At 37.4% G+C, this 16,364-nt stretch overlaps 1 protein-coding gene across 1 annotated transcript in view; it reads left to right on the forward strand.

The window, feature by feature from the left end:
* LOC106877334 (A disintegrin and metalloproteinase with thrombospondin motifs 16) overlaps positions 1–16,364 on the forward strand; it is a 123,112-nt gene that overhangs the window by 44,618 nt on the left and 62,130 nt on the right. Inside the window, exons 3-7 of the mRNA XM_014926209.2 lie at positions 616–717; positions 967–1,135; positions 6,862–6,976; positions 13,080–13,152; positions 13,709–13,786. Of these exons, the coding sequence (XP_014781695.1) occupies positions 616–717; positions 967–1,135; positions 6,862–6,976; positions 13,080–13,152; positions 13,709–13,786 (537 nt within the window). The remainder of the gene's footprint in view (positions 1–615; positions 718–966; positions 1,136–6,861; positions 6,977–13,079; positions 13,153–13,708; positions 13,787–16,364) is intronic.

Below are 16,364 nucleotides of genomic sequence, written 5' to 3' on the forward strand. Positions count from 1 at the left end.
CATAAGTATATATATATAAGCAATGTTAATTCTCTAAATGAAGTATTAACAGTAACTGCACGATAAAGTGTAGTATATTGCCACTTAAGTGTGGCTGACCCCTAGGGGTGGATGTTACTGTTGCTTTTAGCCCCAGGAGGACATCTCTTCCAGCTGGCTTATCGACACACTACTGTGTCCTGTTTGCCAAGGGAAGTTATCCCTCCCACACACACAAATCTTATACTTTTTAATTACATTTGAAGGTTTTTTGTATTTTTCTGTATATTTTATTTTATTTTATACTCCTATTATATTTATATTTCATACACATAAATTATACATTTTATATCCTATATCTTATATAAAAATCTTCTAAGATAATTTTGCTTCATCTAGCTCTGAATTTTATTGTGTTTTTAAACATGTTATGTTTATAAAGGGATCTTTCCTGAGATGACCACTGTAGTCTCTAACTTTTCAATGTTATACATACATTATGTCATATAGACAAGGATTTTAATTCAGAGCTGCTTCTGTTGAATAATTTGAATAATATAATATATTAAATTATATTATGTTATACTTTTCATATCATATTATATTTATCCCTGCATTTCCTTCTTTATTATCCAGGATTCTCTGATATATGAAGACAAAGTTCATGAGACATTATTAACATTCCACTGCCATAATTTTGAACCACATTTCAAACAGCCTTGTATGTTTCAGTCAGTTGTAAGTATCTATTTCCAGATATTATTCATGTCAGAACCATTGCATTTCATTTAATAATAATAACCCTTCTTATAATATACTATTTTAACCCTACATACTCTTATGTGTCAAGTATTTGTCCATTATTTTTCTTATTCACAATCCACATGAATGGGTCAATACTTATAAATCACTTCTGTACTGCTATCTAGATCCATCTTAAACAGATCAATATTTTAGGTTTAAAAATGAAATTGATTCTAATTTCAGTTTGGAATTTTTTATTTGGATGGACACCAGCATTTTATTCAGCCTGAAAACTTTGATAAAGAATTATGGAGGCAGGCAACAAGGAAAAACCGAAAGAAAACCTACATTCTTCCACATAATGTTTATAAAACAGTCAGTTCCCAAAATCATTTTTGCAGCTTGAAAAATTGTAAGTAATAAAATCGCAGTTTAACAAATTCTTATTTTTCTCCCAGTGAATGTTCGTGGCCTAGTGGTTACGGTGTTCATCTTGCAATCATAAGGTTTTGGGCTTAGTTATTGGAGTGGGTAGTGAGTGGTATCCTTGAACAAGGCACTTCATTTTATGTTGCTTTCTCCTCAGTTGTAAATACAAAGAGTAAAGTGCTTGCACAACTTTCTCTCCCTCCAGCTATCACATACTGAATGTTCTACTAGGTATAGGATGGGAGGCCTGAGAAGGTGTCTACTTGCAGCTATGTTGACACCTAAAGCAATTAGTAAAAGCATTGTACATTATTACCAAGTCATATCTATCTTGCTCACAAGTGACAGTTGGCTGTATTTTTATCCTACTTCTCTTTCTTATGAAGTACATTCACATACACAGAAAAACATAAAGCATGCTATTAGTACAATACTAGACTAAAAGATCTATGCACTTCCTCTCCTAGCAAGACACAGCAGTCAATTACCCTACATTATACAACCAACACCAACACTTTTGATAATATAGTTCTGTACACACAATAGGATGGAAGGTTTATAACTAGGATCTGTTTGAATACAGATGTATTTACTTAGTGTTGACCTGAGTTTAACCAACAAGAACATCACAAAACAGCTTGCTAGGATGATAATATACATAGACAGAATGAAATCTAACTTTAAACAGACACACTACAGCTATATTCTCTAGCTCTGTCTTAAACAGATCTCAGCAAACTAATTGGCAAAGAGAATTCTAGTTATGGATTGTCTTGAGAAAAGATTGGATAGTCAAGACTATAAAGTTTTTGTTGATGAGTCAGTTCAATGACAGCATGTCTCAGACTAAACAATAACTGTTGTCCACTCCCTCACTGTTCTAATTACATTACCTGATCTATGTTTCCTCAATAATAGCACACCTGAAATTAAGAAACTAAAAAGAAATTGTTGTTGTTCTAATTCTTGGTTTCTTTAACTACAAACAGTTTATAATTAAAGATGTTCCAAGCCTTGACTATCTCAACTTTATTTTTCAGCAATGAACATATTTCTAGTATATCCATGCTTTCTTTTTTTTTTTTTTTTTTATAAAAGACAGTTGTATGTCATGTGAGAAAGATTTGGCAGCTATTTCTTAAAGTGGCCACTTAGAGGTTGGCTAATTGACTGCTGAGACTGAAACTAATATTGACACAATATACTAGTAATAGTAAACAAATCTCCCTCAAATCACAATCTGACATCTTAAAGAAATAAGGATACTGTGAATAATGGAGTCACACACACACACACACACACACACACACACAAACGCACACACACACACACACACACGCACACATTATATTATCATCCTAGCAGGCTGTTTTGTGATGTTCTTGTTGGTTAAACTCAGGTCAACACTAAGTAAATACATCTGTATTCAAACAGATCCTAGTTATAAAGTATATGTCTGCTATAAAAATATTTGATGTAAAAAAAAAAAATTTTAATAAATTAAAGCTACATTCAATTCAAACATTTTCATATTAAATGTAGTTGGAAGTAAAAGTTTATAAGCCCAACTTTTTAAAATATCGCAGTTTTACATAAAAGAAGGTTTGTGTTCTATTTTTAACATCAAAGTAACCTTGACGTTTCTTTTGTGAGAAAACTATAATCATTGAGAATAAAGGCTAGAACATAAGGGTAGAAATTAGTCATATGGGAACAGTTGAATATTTTCATTGACATTGTTCTGAATAACTGAATATGTGAGAAAGCAATAAAACTATGTTGCTGACTCACTGAATATCAAATATCAAAGCTCAGTCAGGTTTTTACATTTCAGTGAGTCAGGGTAAACTATTGGTGAATTTGTGTAGTAAGGATTCTAAATGCCTGACCATTGTTAGAAATATACACTGATTCCAATCTATTTGCACTGAATAATAACAAAGTTGTAACAATGAATCATGCAGTACATAAAACCAATTGATTTCAAGCATATATATATATATATATATATATATATATAGCAACCAAATCTCCCTAAAATGTACGTTTTTAAAAATATAAGCATACTGATATACAGAGATGAGATGGTCACACCTGTAATGCCTTTGATCATTGGTTCTGAGAGCTGAGTTGACACTAAACAGCAATAACAACAACAAAAGCCTTCAGGTTCACTATTATTGATGTTGACTTGACGAAAGTCAGATCTAATGAGATTATTGAGATAATAATGTAACATTGAGTAGACGTAGATTGTATATAAGATATGGGGATATTCTTAAACAGACACTCCACAGAAACTTTCTTTTGGTTAGACAGCAACAACACTGATATTAGTGAGGTACTGTCAACAGAGTTGTGGTAAGATGGAATCTTATAAGATGGAATCTTATAAGATGGAATCTTATAAAACAAGTAATAAACATTATGACAATATATACAGGGCTAAATTTAATGATTTTTTTTATGTCTCCTTTGTCTTCGGAAACAGCTTACTGTATTGGTGAACAGTCACCAGTGTTGGAGGACAAAAATATTTAAAGTTGTAGATGAGTAAAAGTTAGCTGACATGGAGGACCAGAAGCCATCTATATATTGGAAAAAATAATTACCTGCATCATGAGAATGTTCACCAGATATCAAAATTTTGATAACATGACTGCTGCACAATGCTCTGTGAATATTATAAAGGCTATCAGACATGACATGCTGCTGCAATGAAGACCACAAAGCCATGGTCAGCATGAATTGGATACAACAAGCATTCTAACTGCATCCTTACACTGCAATTCATTTCCACATCTTTAAATAGCATCTTAGGCTCAGTTCAGACAGCTCTTAGAAGCCCCTGGAGACTGTGGGCAATCCTTAGCTAGAGAGGACTGCTGCTGGAAGGCCATATGTGTAGCAACAGCATTGGACTCCTTGCCATACCTCCAGAAAGACTCAGAAGTGGTTATTGGAGAATTTCTATGATTTCACCAGCCCCAATTTCATGTTTCCTAATTCCCTCAATTGTAATCCCATGCATTACTATGTGTAGGGCACAGTTGAGAAAAGTACCAACTACTCAGCCTGCAACACCAAGATTGAGCTGGTAGCCAAGATCAAAGAGGTATATGAAGATCTTCCCAGGGACACAGTGAGGAATGCATGTGCCTGGTTCCAGAGAACAGTTTGAGGCCATGATGGAAGCTGAGGGTGGCTATTTTGAGTAAATTATTATCTCCCAGCTACAACTTTATATTTTTGGATTTTTTAAAAATACTTTTATTTTTGGATGGGATATTGTGTTTTCTTTTCTTCTTATGTAAGCTTTCAAATTTAGCCCAAAGACACCATATGTTCTCTGCTTATGACTCCCAACAACAATTGCTGGATGCGAAAATCAACCAGGTATATAAGGCCTTGTTGATAATGATACTGTCACCTGATGATTTGAATAGTCACATGAGGAAACTTCCACTAAAGACCACTAGTATACATGAAGACAGCTCTGAACAAGGTCTTACAAATAAATAAATCCATGTGAATTACCTATTTGCAGCTCACAAACTTCATGAAGTCAAACAAGTTGTCATAAATATCTGTCAAGAGGACTGGGGAACAAACTGATTTTGTACTTAGCTGAAATGGAGCCAAGCAAACAAGAACACCAAATGAACAACTCAGTATAAAATAACAGCTAATAACTTTTACATGGAGACATGATAAAATCAGAAATATAAACATAAATACAAACAGCACTTCATTCTATCTAAGACCAAAGCTAATGTTAATAACATATTTACTAATACCATTACCACAAAGCTTATACAAAAGACAAAGCTAACGAGAAAACTATAAAACAAAATAGTACATTCTGTAGAGGAGCAGAACCCCCACCAAGCAATTTGATGGTTAAAATGTTGTGGGTAGAACTATAAGAACTTCAAAAGGTCTGGAATAAAGATGAAGAATATGAAGAAGCTCAATGCAAAGGAAAACATCAGGCATACCTTGCTATGATAGGAACTGAAATTTAGAAATGATATTGTATTCTTCAAAGAAGAGGGGCATGAAATACTTCAAATTACAAGGCAGTGTGATCCCCAAAATCAAAAGATTGAAAGCAACACTGATATATTCCATTCAGTTGAAAGAAAATGTGGTATCAAAGTGTTACTATAAGAGATATTCTTTTCTTTTCTACTCTAGGCATAAAGCCCGAAACTTTTGGGGTGAGGGCCAGTCAATTAGATTGACCCCAGTACACAGATCTTTTTTAAAACGGGGGCCACATTTTTCATTAACGAAACACTTTGAAACTTGGAACACTGGTAGAATTTGTCATATAAAACATCTTTTTCTCTTAGTCTTCTTAAAAAAAAAAAGAAATCCATAAATTATTCCATGTTAAAGTTGTCGTATTTCTGTAATTTCAACCAATCACTGACGTCCATTCAGCCGATATACATTAAGTGCCGACTACATAAACAAACGATTCTGAAACAATTAACCCTAACCCTAACCCTAGGGTTAGGGTTAGGGTTAGGGTTAGGGTTAAAGCAAATTTAAAATGAAAAAAGCAAATAAAACGAAGGTATGGAGATTAAATACGCTTTACATCGCTTAATCAGCCAAAGGAGTAAATATAAACAACTGAATACTTGTCAGTGATTGGTTGAAATTATCGAAATAAGACAATTTTTTACATGAAATAAATTCGAATACAAAAATATTTTTCTGTTCTATAACACAAAATAGATAAGTATACGAAGTTTGAAAGTCTTTCGGTACCAAAAACACTACGTAAAACATTAATGAAAAATGTGGCCCCCGTTTTAAAAAAGATCCTAGTACACAACTGGTACTTAATTTATCTACCCCAAAAGGATGAAAGGTAAAGTTGACCTCGGTAGAATTTGAACTCAGAACATAAAGACAGATGAAATACCGCTAAGCATTTCGCCTTGTGTGCTAACAATTCTGCCAGCTCGCCGTCTTACTATAAGAGATATTGAACAAGGAGTAGGTGTAGGATAGTAACTATCACTATGCAATCTATTAAGCTACTAAGGAAATGAAAGCAGAGATAATTGTATGAAACTATCTAGGTTATATGCTAATTGGGAGTGTAAATGTTAATCCAGGAGTACAGGTCTGTAGTATTGTCAAGCACTAATTTAGTAGTATTATTAGAGTTATCACCAGTTGTCAAGCTTGGATAAGTTGCAGTTAGGCTTTCATGCTAAATGTCTAGTGATATAAGAGCAAGTTGTTAACAAACAGTAAACTACTTTCATCAGTCAGAAGAAGATCTTTGTCATGATCTGATGCCCTGATGTGTAAATGGTACAAAAGCAACTTGATGGAGAAGAATGGCTTGTGAAAGCCATTAAAAGCTATCTATTTATTTTCCCCACATTCACAATGCTTTTGTTTTACTCTAATAGTATGATATCTCATGATATCTGTTTCAGTTTTTATCAATAAATATTTTTACTATTCATTATAAACCCTCACGCCATATTACCATAATCCCCACAATCAGCTGGTTTGCTTTAGAAGTATAACCCAGCTTCTAATTTATACTATGTTATGATGCGTGTGTGTGTGTGTGTGTGTGTGTGTGTGTGTGTGTGTGTGTGTGTGTGTGTGTGCATTCAGTATTTGAAATACCTTTGTATGAGTATAATGTTTTGTTTTGTTTTTTAAAATTAATTACAGATGATGCATTAAATTTAAACAAATTACAAAATTCTGCTCCTCGTATCAAACGTGCATTACAGTCAACTCCTAAAATGTATACAATTGAAGTTTTGGCACTTGTGGACGAAAGAAAGTAAGTTGGTAAATGAATTCTTTAGCTTATTACAAATAATGCCAAATAAATATAAATTCATTAAAGAATATAGAAATACAAAAGCCTCATCTATAAAAAAAAAAAAAGGCATTTAGATATTTACAGAATACATTCTTTACAGTTTGTGTTGAGGTTTTTTAAAGTAATGTCAGAAATTAGAAAATTACTATTTTTAAATCTCACAACATGAGATATTCAGCAACAGTACTTTGTAGTAAAGATTGCTTGCCAACATAACATGGCAGTCCCGGTTTAGGATGAATGTTGCTGTAATTTAGTCCCAGGAGACATTGTCTCCAGCTGGCTGTACAACACGATCTGTGTCCTTATATTTTCGAACAAGGGAATCTAGCACCCCCACTCAGCTCAAAACAATATCTGTGTATCACGATTTTCAGGTTATTTCCCTTCATCAGCACAGAATAATTGTTCAGCTAGAGGTGGATTCTTTATCATGATTATACAATCAATACACAGATGGGACATTACAGGATGAAACGATTACAAAAATGTTATGATGAGTTCGAATGAACGTTAAAAATTTAGATATAATTTATATAGTTTACTTGACTGTCCGTTACCCTTTTTTAAATTTTTTTTAAAAAATAAAGTATAAGAAACAAGTTCAAACTTCTTACCCAGCAGCCAGTAAGGTCCAGCAACTATCTTTTTTCCTTTCATTAATGATTAAGCTGGGTTACTGATACCCACCTTTCTCATCACATCCTTCCAACGTTTCTCATACTCCCTCTGCGGCAGGGTCTTCCTCTCCAGCCCCATCTTGCTCTTCAGATGGTACCTGAAGTAGGTTAACAAACCCGGGCCAGAGACGAAGGACCCTGTCACGAAACCTTCCATTCTAGTTCTCCATACACACTCTTTCAATACTGCCACCATACAGTGAAAACAAGCCTCACCATACTTTGAGAGTCCAGTTGGCGGTACCATCTTTATTACAGATCCAGCCGACAGCTGTATTCGTCCCAGATGCGACAACACGTGTTCTACGTAACTTATCAAGTTTGACAGCTCCCGACATTGTACAAAAGAGTGCTGGACGGTTTCATCGTCCAGTCCACAGCTAGGACACGTCAGTGACACTGACATTCCGTGCCTAGATAACTTATCGCAAACAGGTAAAGTGTTCCTTTAGCACTGCCAGGTCAGGGATTTTTGGTAATTGTCCAAGTACCCTGGCCTGAAAGTCTTTTTAAACAGATTGGCAAGTTGGTTCTCGTCGAATCCCAGAGCCCCTCCTAGGACGTCATCATTTTTTGCCATAAAGTCAGATTCCGTCTTTTTATGAAACCAGGTTTAAATCTCTCCATAGAGGCCGGTCGCGAGAAGAATTCCTCTGCCAGCGGACTCCACACTTTATCACCTTCCAGGTGGCACCAGAGATGTCTCAGCCTCAACATATGTCTTTGCATCATTAGCCAAGGCATTCCCAGCCCGCCCTTTAACGGTTCCTGGCAGCAAACGGAGCGCCTTACAAGTGGCTTTCCTCCCTTCCACAAAAAGCAGAAAAGGAGTCGTTCCAACTTGTTTAGCCACAAATCGGGGCAAGGGACAACGGTCAGGTGTAAGTGATTACAGATGCGATAAACACCTGTACCACCTCCGCCCTTCCTTTCAAGGACAGAGCCCTTCCGGACCACTTCCGTACTACGACCTGCACTTTGTCTGCCACCTCGCTCCAATTCTTCTCCGTCTGAGAGTCTGGGCCAAACCAAACTCCAAGCAACTTAACAGGACCATCTGTCCAGTGCCCCACGACACTGGACGATATCGACTTGCTCCTCCAGGTGCCAAGGCACAAGCTGATGGACTTGTCCTTGTTAACTTTTGCCCCTGCCACCACTTCATATCCTCTGAGAGCATCTTCTACACGAAGTAGCTGTGCTTCATTGGACACGATGAAGGTGACGTCATCTGCATAAGCAGAAACAGACTTACTGCATCCGATTTCATTAGGGTTGCCTCTCAACTTCTCCAGCTTCCGCAGCAATGGCTCGAGAGCCAACACGTACAGAAGCCGAGACAAGGAACACCCTTGACGAACTGAACACTTGATCGAAAACGGCTCCATTAGGTAACCGTTTATCTGGACTGTGGATTTGATGCCGCTGTACATAGCGGAGATCCACCTGCAAAAGCCCGGGCCCAGCCCAGCCGCTTCGAGGACCGCCACCAGGTACCGATGGTCTACCCTATCAAACGCTTTACTTTGGTCTAAATGGACCATTGCCCCACCTTTGCTGGCTAATTTTCCAATCCTGTCTAAGGTGTAGCGGATAAAGTGAAGATTATCCTGGATCAACCTGCCTGGGATTACACAAGTCTGTGCCTTCCCTACAAGTTTCTCCACGACAGCCGTTACCTTTTCGCTAACACCTTGGCCAAAGTCTTTAACTCTACATTAAGTAGAGTTATGAACCTGTAATTGCTAATATTATCCCCCTTGCTCGAGTCTTTCTGGACCAGCGTCACCACTCCCCGGCTCACAGAACTAGGAATCCTCCCATTCTGCTGCCAGTTTGTATAGACGCCTGCCAGTATATCACCGAACAAGTCCAGCATACAACGATAAAACTCATAGGGCAGACCACCCAGTCACGGCGACTTTTCCCTGGCGCACTCAGCCAACACCTCTCTTACCTCCGCGGGAATGATCAGTCCTTCACAGCACTCCACCTCACAAGCCGAGAGTCGCGGCCCACCAACCAGGAAGTCCTTTAAGGCCTCCCCACGCTCAAGAAAACCGCTCTCCCCGAACAACTGCGCAAAATGCTGGTGAAAGACTTTCTGCATCTCCTCCTGTCCATAGATCTTGCGCCCCTGTTCGTCCGTTAAAGACTTTATAGAGGCACTTTTACCTTTCTGACTCTCCACACAACGTGCCCATCCGGCAACGTTAATACCTTCTCGTTTCCCTGCATGTAGCTTGGCTCTAACTCTGCAACCATTGTGCTTGGAGTTGAGGTGATGGTACAAGACCGTTCTCGCTGACTGCACTCTAGATGCAGAGCCAGATTCCATCGCCTCATCTAAGTTCTTAACTAAATCGCCCTCTATTCTAGTCCTATCTAAACTTAGCTGCCTGCTAAATATAATGGACTCCAAATGGATGACTCTTTTGAGGGCGTGCCACCATCTATTATTAATGATGGTGCCACATAATGCCTTCTGTACTAACACCTTAATCCGGGTACGAAAGGCTTCACACATCAAAAGCTGTCTAGTAGACTCCTTAGGCTAGGATTCCCGTTCCTATTGGTTGAGCCAACACTGTCCACTTGTGCATCGAGGATAGTGTTAAAATCCCCTACCAGAACTATCGTTTTCGACATCACTAGAAAGTGCTCCAGGTCACGAAAAAAAAACCCGACTGCCTACGCTCGTTAGGAGCGTAGACAGCTAGCAACCTGAAGGACTGCTTACTCATGTGGGTCACATCCAGGACGACCAGCCTACCTTCTGGGTCCAGAAAGACAGTACTTACCTATAAGTCCAAGTTCTTCCTGATAAGGACTGCTACGCCCGCTCCTCTTCCCCAGCTAGGAGAAATAAATTTCTCGTAACCATTAAGAAGAGGCGAGAACGCTTGAGGTCCGCTCATCTTGGACTCGGTTGCAATAGCCACATCTATTCCATGTGTCCTGAGGTTGTCCAGGAAACAAACCTGTTTCCATTTCGACCCCATTCCATGCACATTCATACAGCCTAACTTAATCATCGATGAAAGAAAAATATTTTACTTACGATTGAGTGAGAGAGAAAGCATGACAGTTTTTGTCTGCCTCCTTCCCCGACACTCCCTATAGCTGCTGGGTTTTTCACCAGCATTACCACCGGGATCTGGGTTGGTGTGGCTGCCAGGCTAATAATTAGTTTACCCGCTATCACCTCTAGGATAATGTCTTTTGTTGCGTTATATACTGCCAAATTCCTATTCAAAATATATAGTTTTCAAAGTGACAACTAGTCACTGATTTATAAATTAGAAAATTATTATTTTTAAATCTCACAATGTGAGATATTCAACAACAGTACTTTGTAGTAAAGATTGTTTGCCAACATAACATGGCAGTCCCGGTTTAGGATGGATGTTGCTGTAATTTAGCCCCAGGAGCCATCGTCTCGAGCTGGCTATACGACATTTACCATTATGTTTATAATTGAACAATTCACATAACTTTAATGTAGAACTGCAGGAGTTAAATCATCTTTATCTTTTTTGAGAGACTAATTCATAACATTATTTAGTATGGAGAAGTAGCAACCCATTGATAGATATTTCTGATTAAAACTTATACCTCACATACCTGAATCAGTAAGATATTATTTAATACATCATAGAACATGCAACTTAATTTTATATTTTTTTAAAAATTAGATTTTTAGCTTTGTTCTAAAATATATTTTAAAATGAAATAAATACTTCTTAAGGAGAATTATCTGGGGCCAATGAAACATTTTCTTAAATAGAATTTATACAGAGGGTTTTGTAGATAAAGTGTAGCTACATTCTTCGCATCTTCCAATTGTAATTTAGGGATGATTATAAATCTAGCGGGTCTGTCATAAATTTGTTGTTGGTAGCATAAACATTTAGGTAGGCTATACGTGAAGGTGATAAAGCCCACACACTTGTATAAATTTTTATTTTTTCTTTCATTACTAGGAACATTTGCATTTACATAGGTACAACAATTTTTGAATAATATGGTGTACATGAAATAGTGAGTGTAATAGTTAAAGATCATCATTGTATAAAATCATCATCATCGTCATTTAGATGGTTTGACTGGAGCTGAAAAGCAAGAGAGCTGCACCAGGCTCCAATCTGTTTTCGCTTGGTTTCTACAGCTGGTTGCCCTTCCTAATGCCAACCATTCCACAGAATGTACTGGATTTCTTTTATGTGTCACTGACATAAGGGCCACTCACATATCACCAGCACGGGTGCCTTTCACATGTCACTGGCAACTGGCTATGACTACAATTTCACTTGGCTTGACATGTCTTCTCAAACAAAGCAAATTGCTAAAAGTCTCAGTCACTTGTCATCGCCTACATGAGACCCAACATCTGATGATCATATTTTACCACCTCATCCCACATCTTCCTGAGTCTATCTCTTCCACAGGTTTCCTCCACAATTAGAGGTCAGTACTTCTTTACACAGCTGTCCCTGTCCATACACATCACATGATCATATCAGTGCAGTCTTCTCTCTTGAGAAGAGGCATATATTTTATGCTTCTTATGCCCAATTTTTTCTCTTAAGACACTTACACTCTGTTGTACATGACCAATATGGTTCAAAACAAAGCAGAAGCTTCACTACAGTATTGTCACTTCCACAAAATAGCTTATATCATTTTCCAGGTTTCCAGTGTTTAAGTTTGTTTCAATATAGGATTTGTTGATGGAATTCCTTTTCACCCTTCAATGTACCTCAAGGATTCAACTATATCTTTCAAATACATTAACTACTTGACATTTGCTTATTTGATGCTACCTAAAATTTTATTTTATGTTCTTCCTCACATAAAATAAAATTTTTAAATAATCATAACTTTTTATTTTTTAATTCTCTCTTTTATTGCTAAAATGCTGTCATATTTTAAAAGGTGTCCCACCACCACCAATGTTAACTTTATTCTGTAAGTTAGTCTTAAATTTACCATTTAAACAAGTTTAAACCAATTCGGTAGGGGTAAGAATTATTAAAACTATTGTAAATGGTAAACCATTTTGTTGTCATATTTCTGTTGAAACAGACTATTTTTGTTTACATTTAATTTTGAAAATAACAAAAAAATTTAATAATTTTGTCTTTATTAGACTGGTGTTTGGGACATTAATTAATGTGAAATTTTGATGGAAGGTTTAAATTTAGATCACATTACAATGGAAAGTTTGTATCATAGAACCAGGTGAGGTTCAGCTGGGTTAGTATCAAAAGGGCTAAATGTAAGATGGAATAAATTAATCAAATTGCCTGTTTAAAATATGTGGAGCATGCTAAATTGAATGAATTCTATTTTTACTTTAACGGTTGTCTTTTCTTAAACAGATGGGTTGAAAACAAAACTTTTGATGAAGGACTTAAGGAAATGCAGATATATATTGCTCATGTCTTTAAAGGGGTCAGTTTTGACAATTTGTTTTCTTGAATGTCTTATTAATGTGAAATGAAACAGACAGAGAGTGGTGGATATTTGTGATAATGTATATCATAAATTAGCGAATAGATTTATGGCAATAAGATATAATATATTTAATTATATTTACTGTATGATCAGTATAGGTATAAAGAAAGATAAGAGTAGGGAGATGTAAAGTTGCAGGGAGAGAAGTGAGAGTGAAGGTGGAGCTATGACAGTGGAGGGGAAGACGTGAGAGTAGAGGTATAGATGTGAAAGTGGAGGGAGATATGCAAGAGTGGAAGGGTGATGAGAGGATGATGGGGAGATGTGAGTGGGAGCAGAGTTGTGTGAGTGGAGAGAGACACGAGAGAGTGAAGAAAGAGGTGAAAATGGAGGGGTAATGTGAGAGTGGAGGGAAGATGTGAGAGTGGAGGAAGATATGTGAGAGTGGAAGATGGGGAGAAGTGAGAGAGGAAGTAGAGATGTTAGTTTTCAATTTTTTGTGTATTTGTAAATATATGTTACACCAATCAAAGTCATAAATTTATTTCCTTAGATTGACAACTTGTACAGAAATATACAAGACAAGGACGTCAGTTTTTCTGTCAAGCTGATGGGTATTGTTGCACTTCAAGTAAGTATCAACATTTTTTTAATTTTAGGTTAGGAACACATTCCACTGGTCAGATGCACTATTTGCTATCATCACTCACTGAGTGGGGGACTGAGCATGCCATGGCTGATGATCCACAGTTACATACTAAGGCTGCAATATCTCCAGCAGTTCATCAATGATGAACAGGTATGATCACCACTTTTCATTTCCACAGATTGTCTCTTTAAGAGAGCTGCAATCCTGGATCAAGGAGTGCTACTGGAGAACATTGCCAGTTCAAGATAAACTCTAAAAGCAAAGAAATGCTAACAGCTGGGTCTGCCTAGAATGTATGCATTGCAATGAAACCATCCTGTATACACTTGCCCAGTGCCCGAGTAGTGCTGACTTGTGGATTTATGCTGAATAGCTACCGTCATGTGCTGTCACTAGAATAAGAGAATTCCTAGTTCTGTGAGGAATAAGAGAATTCCTAGTTCTGTGAGTTATGGAGTAGTGACAATGCTGAAAAGTGAAGAACTGGTGCTCATACTAGTCTGTCTTGGCTGTAGAGTTGTTAAAATAGTTGACATCCTTCCAGAAATCCACATGTGCTTTATAAACTGCTCATGGAAACCTCTTTACTAACACCTCAGCAAGAATTTTGAAGTCTGTGTTCAGCAGCGTTAGGGATCTAAAATTTTCTATTTGATTCCCCCTTGTTTGAGTCCTTTCTCAGCAGTATCACTGCTCCATAACTCACAGAACTAGGAATTCTCTTATTCTGCTGCCAGTTGCTGTAGATATCTGCTAAGATACTGCCAAACAAATTTGGAATATAAAAGTAAAGCTTGTAGGGCAGACCATCCAAACCAGGCAATTTTCCCCCCATGCAGCCCATCATTGCATCCCATAATTCCATGGCTGTTATCAGCTTTTCACAATGCTTCATCTCCCTTGCCAAGAGTAGTGGCATGCTGTCAAAGTAGGTACTGAAGTCCATCTTGTGATTTGGACTGCCATTGTCTCAAACAGTCAAGTAAAGTGCTTCCAGTAACCAGGTCCCTGCCTACAGAGTTTATCTAGGTTGACGGTGCAGATTGCAAATTTGTTATCTGTGTAGCTGATGATTTTAAAAAGTAGGCAACTTATACAATCCTTATCTACTGGCCTATAGAATACGCTATCTAGATACAACCTATATGACCCAAAGCAGTTCATCCATGTCCACACTGGCACATTTGAGAAATCCATTCAGCACCTGTCAGACAGTTGGAAACATATGAACAGGTTTGCAAGGTTTGTACACCCTCCCCTCTTTTAACATCTATGCAATCTAAATGTGCATCCAAGATGACATTCCAGCCACACATTAGTACTAAAGGTCAAGATGTTCCCAGGAAAACCTTCAGACATCTAGTTGTCCTGCCCTTGTTGGAGCATAATAGCCTCCAGTCTGAAGGACCCCCCCCCCCCATTGCTACTGTTCACATCCAGGACCACTTACCTTCGGGGTCCTGGAAAATTGTCTTGAAGTTCATACCTCTCCTGAACAATACTGCAGTTCTATCTCCCATTCTCGGTTGGCATAGAGATAAGTAAATCTCATATCCACCGAAATACGCATGAAAGCTTGTTGGTGCTGTCTGGTGACGTTGTTGAATGGATCTCTCCTGCTGCTCTTTCAGTTGATGTTGTTGTTTTGGATGCTGCTGTTCTTGGTGCTGGTGTTGTTGTTGATGTTGATGTTGTTGTTGTTGTTGTTGTTGTTGTTGCTGTTGTTGCTGTTGCTGTTGCTGCTGCTGTTGTTGTTGTTGTTGTTGTTGTTGTTGTTGTTGTTGTTGTTGTTGTTGTTGCTGTTTTCGTTGTTGTTGTTGCTGCTGCTACTGCTGCAGCTGTTGTCTATACTTTGATTTTCAGCCACATCAACTAGTGGTGGGAAAATAATGTCATAGTGGCTGTTCCAACAGCCTTTACTTCCTTTGATTTAGAAAGCCACATTGATATTGTTTATTTTAAAAACGTTAAATTTGCAATCTTAAATCTCAAAATTTGTCCTTAAAGGGTGAATTTTCACCAGACCAGCTCGCCCATTTGCAGTGAGCTGGGTTATTTAGTTGATAGTTCAGTAAAATTTGGAATACCAACTAATAAAACAACAAATTTTAAAGAAAACTTATGAGCCATGAACAAACATCCTCGTGCTCCAGACACAAATAATAATAATAATAATAATGATAATAATAATAATAATGATAATAATAATAATAATAATAATAATAATAATAATAATAACGTTCAGGGCTAAAAGCAAAAAGCAGAGAGTGAAGGTTTCATATTGGCTGCTCAAGACCAAAGCTTATTAACCCGGAACTACCAAGCCAATGTGATAAAAAATGGAGCTGACCCAAAATGCCAATTTTGTAACGATGTGATTGAAACTATAGACCACCTAATCTCAGGATGTAGAGTGTTAGCACCTGTAGAATATGAAGCAAGACATGACAGAGTTGGCCAGTATTTACACTGGACAATATGTCAGCATTATAAAATCAAAAGCACTGACAAATGGTATAAACACCATCCTGAAGCTGTGACTGAGGGAGAAAATGTATCG

The sequence above is a fragment of the Octopus bimaculoides genome, chromosome 5 (assembly GCF_001194135.2).
Source record: "Octopus bimaculoides isolate UCB-OBI-ISO-001 chromosome 5, ASM119413v2, whole genome shotgun sequence".
In the NCBI taxonomy this organism is placed as follows: domain Eukaryota; kingdom Metazoa; phylum Mollusca; class Cephalopoda; order Octopoda; family Octopodidae; genus Octopus; species Octopus bimaculoides.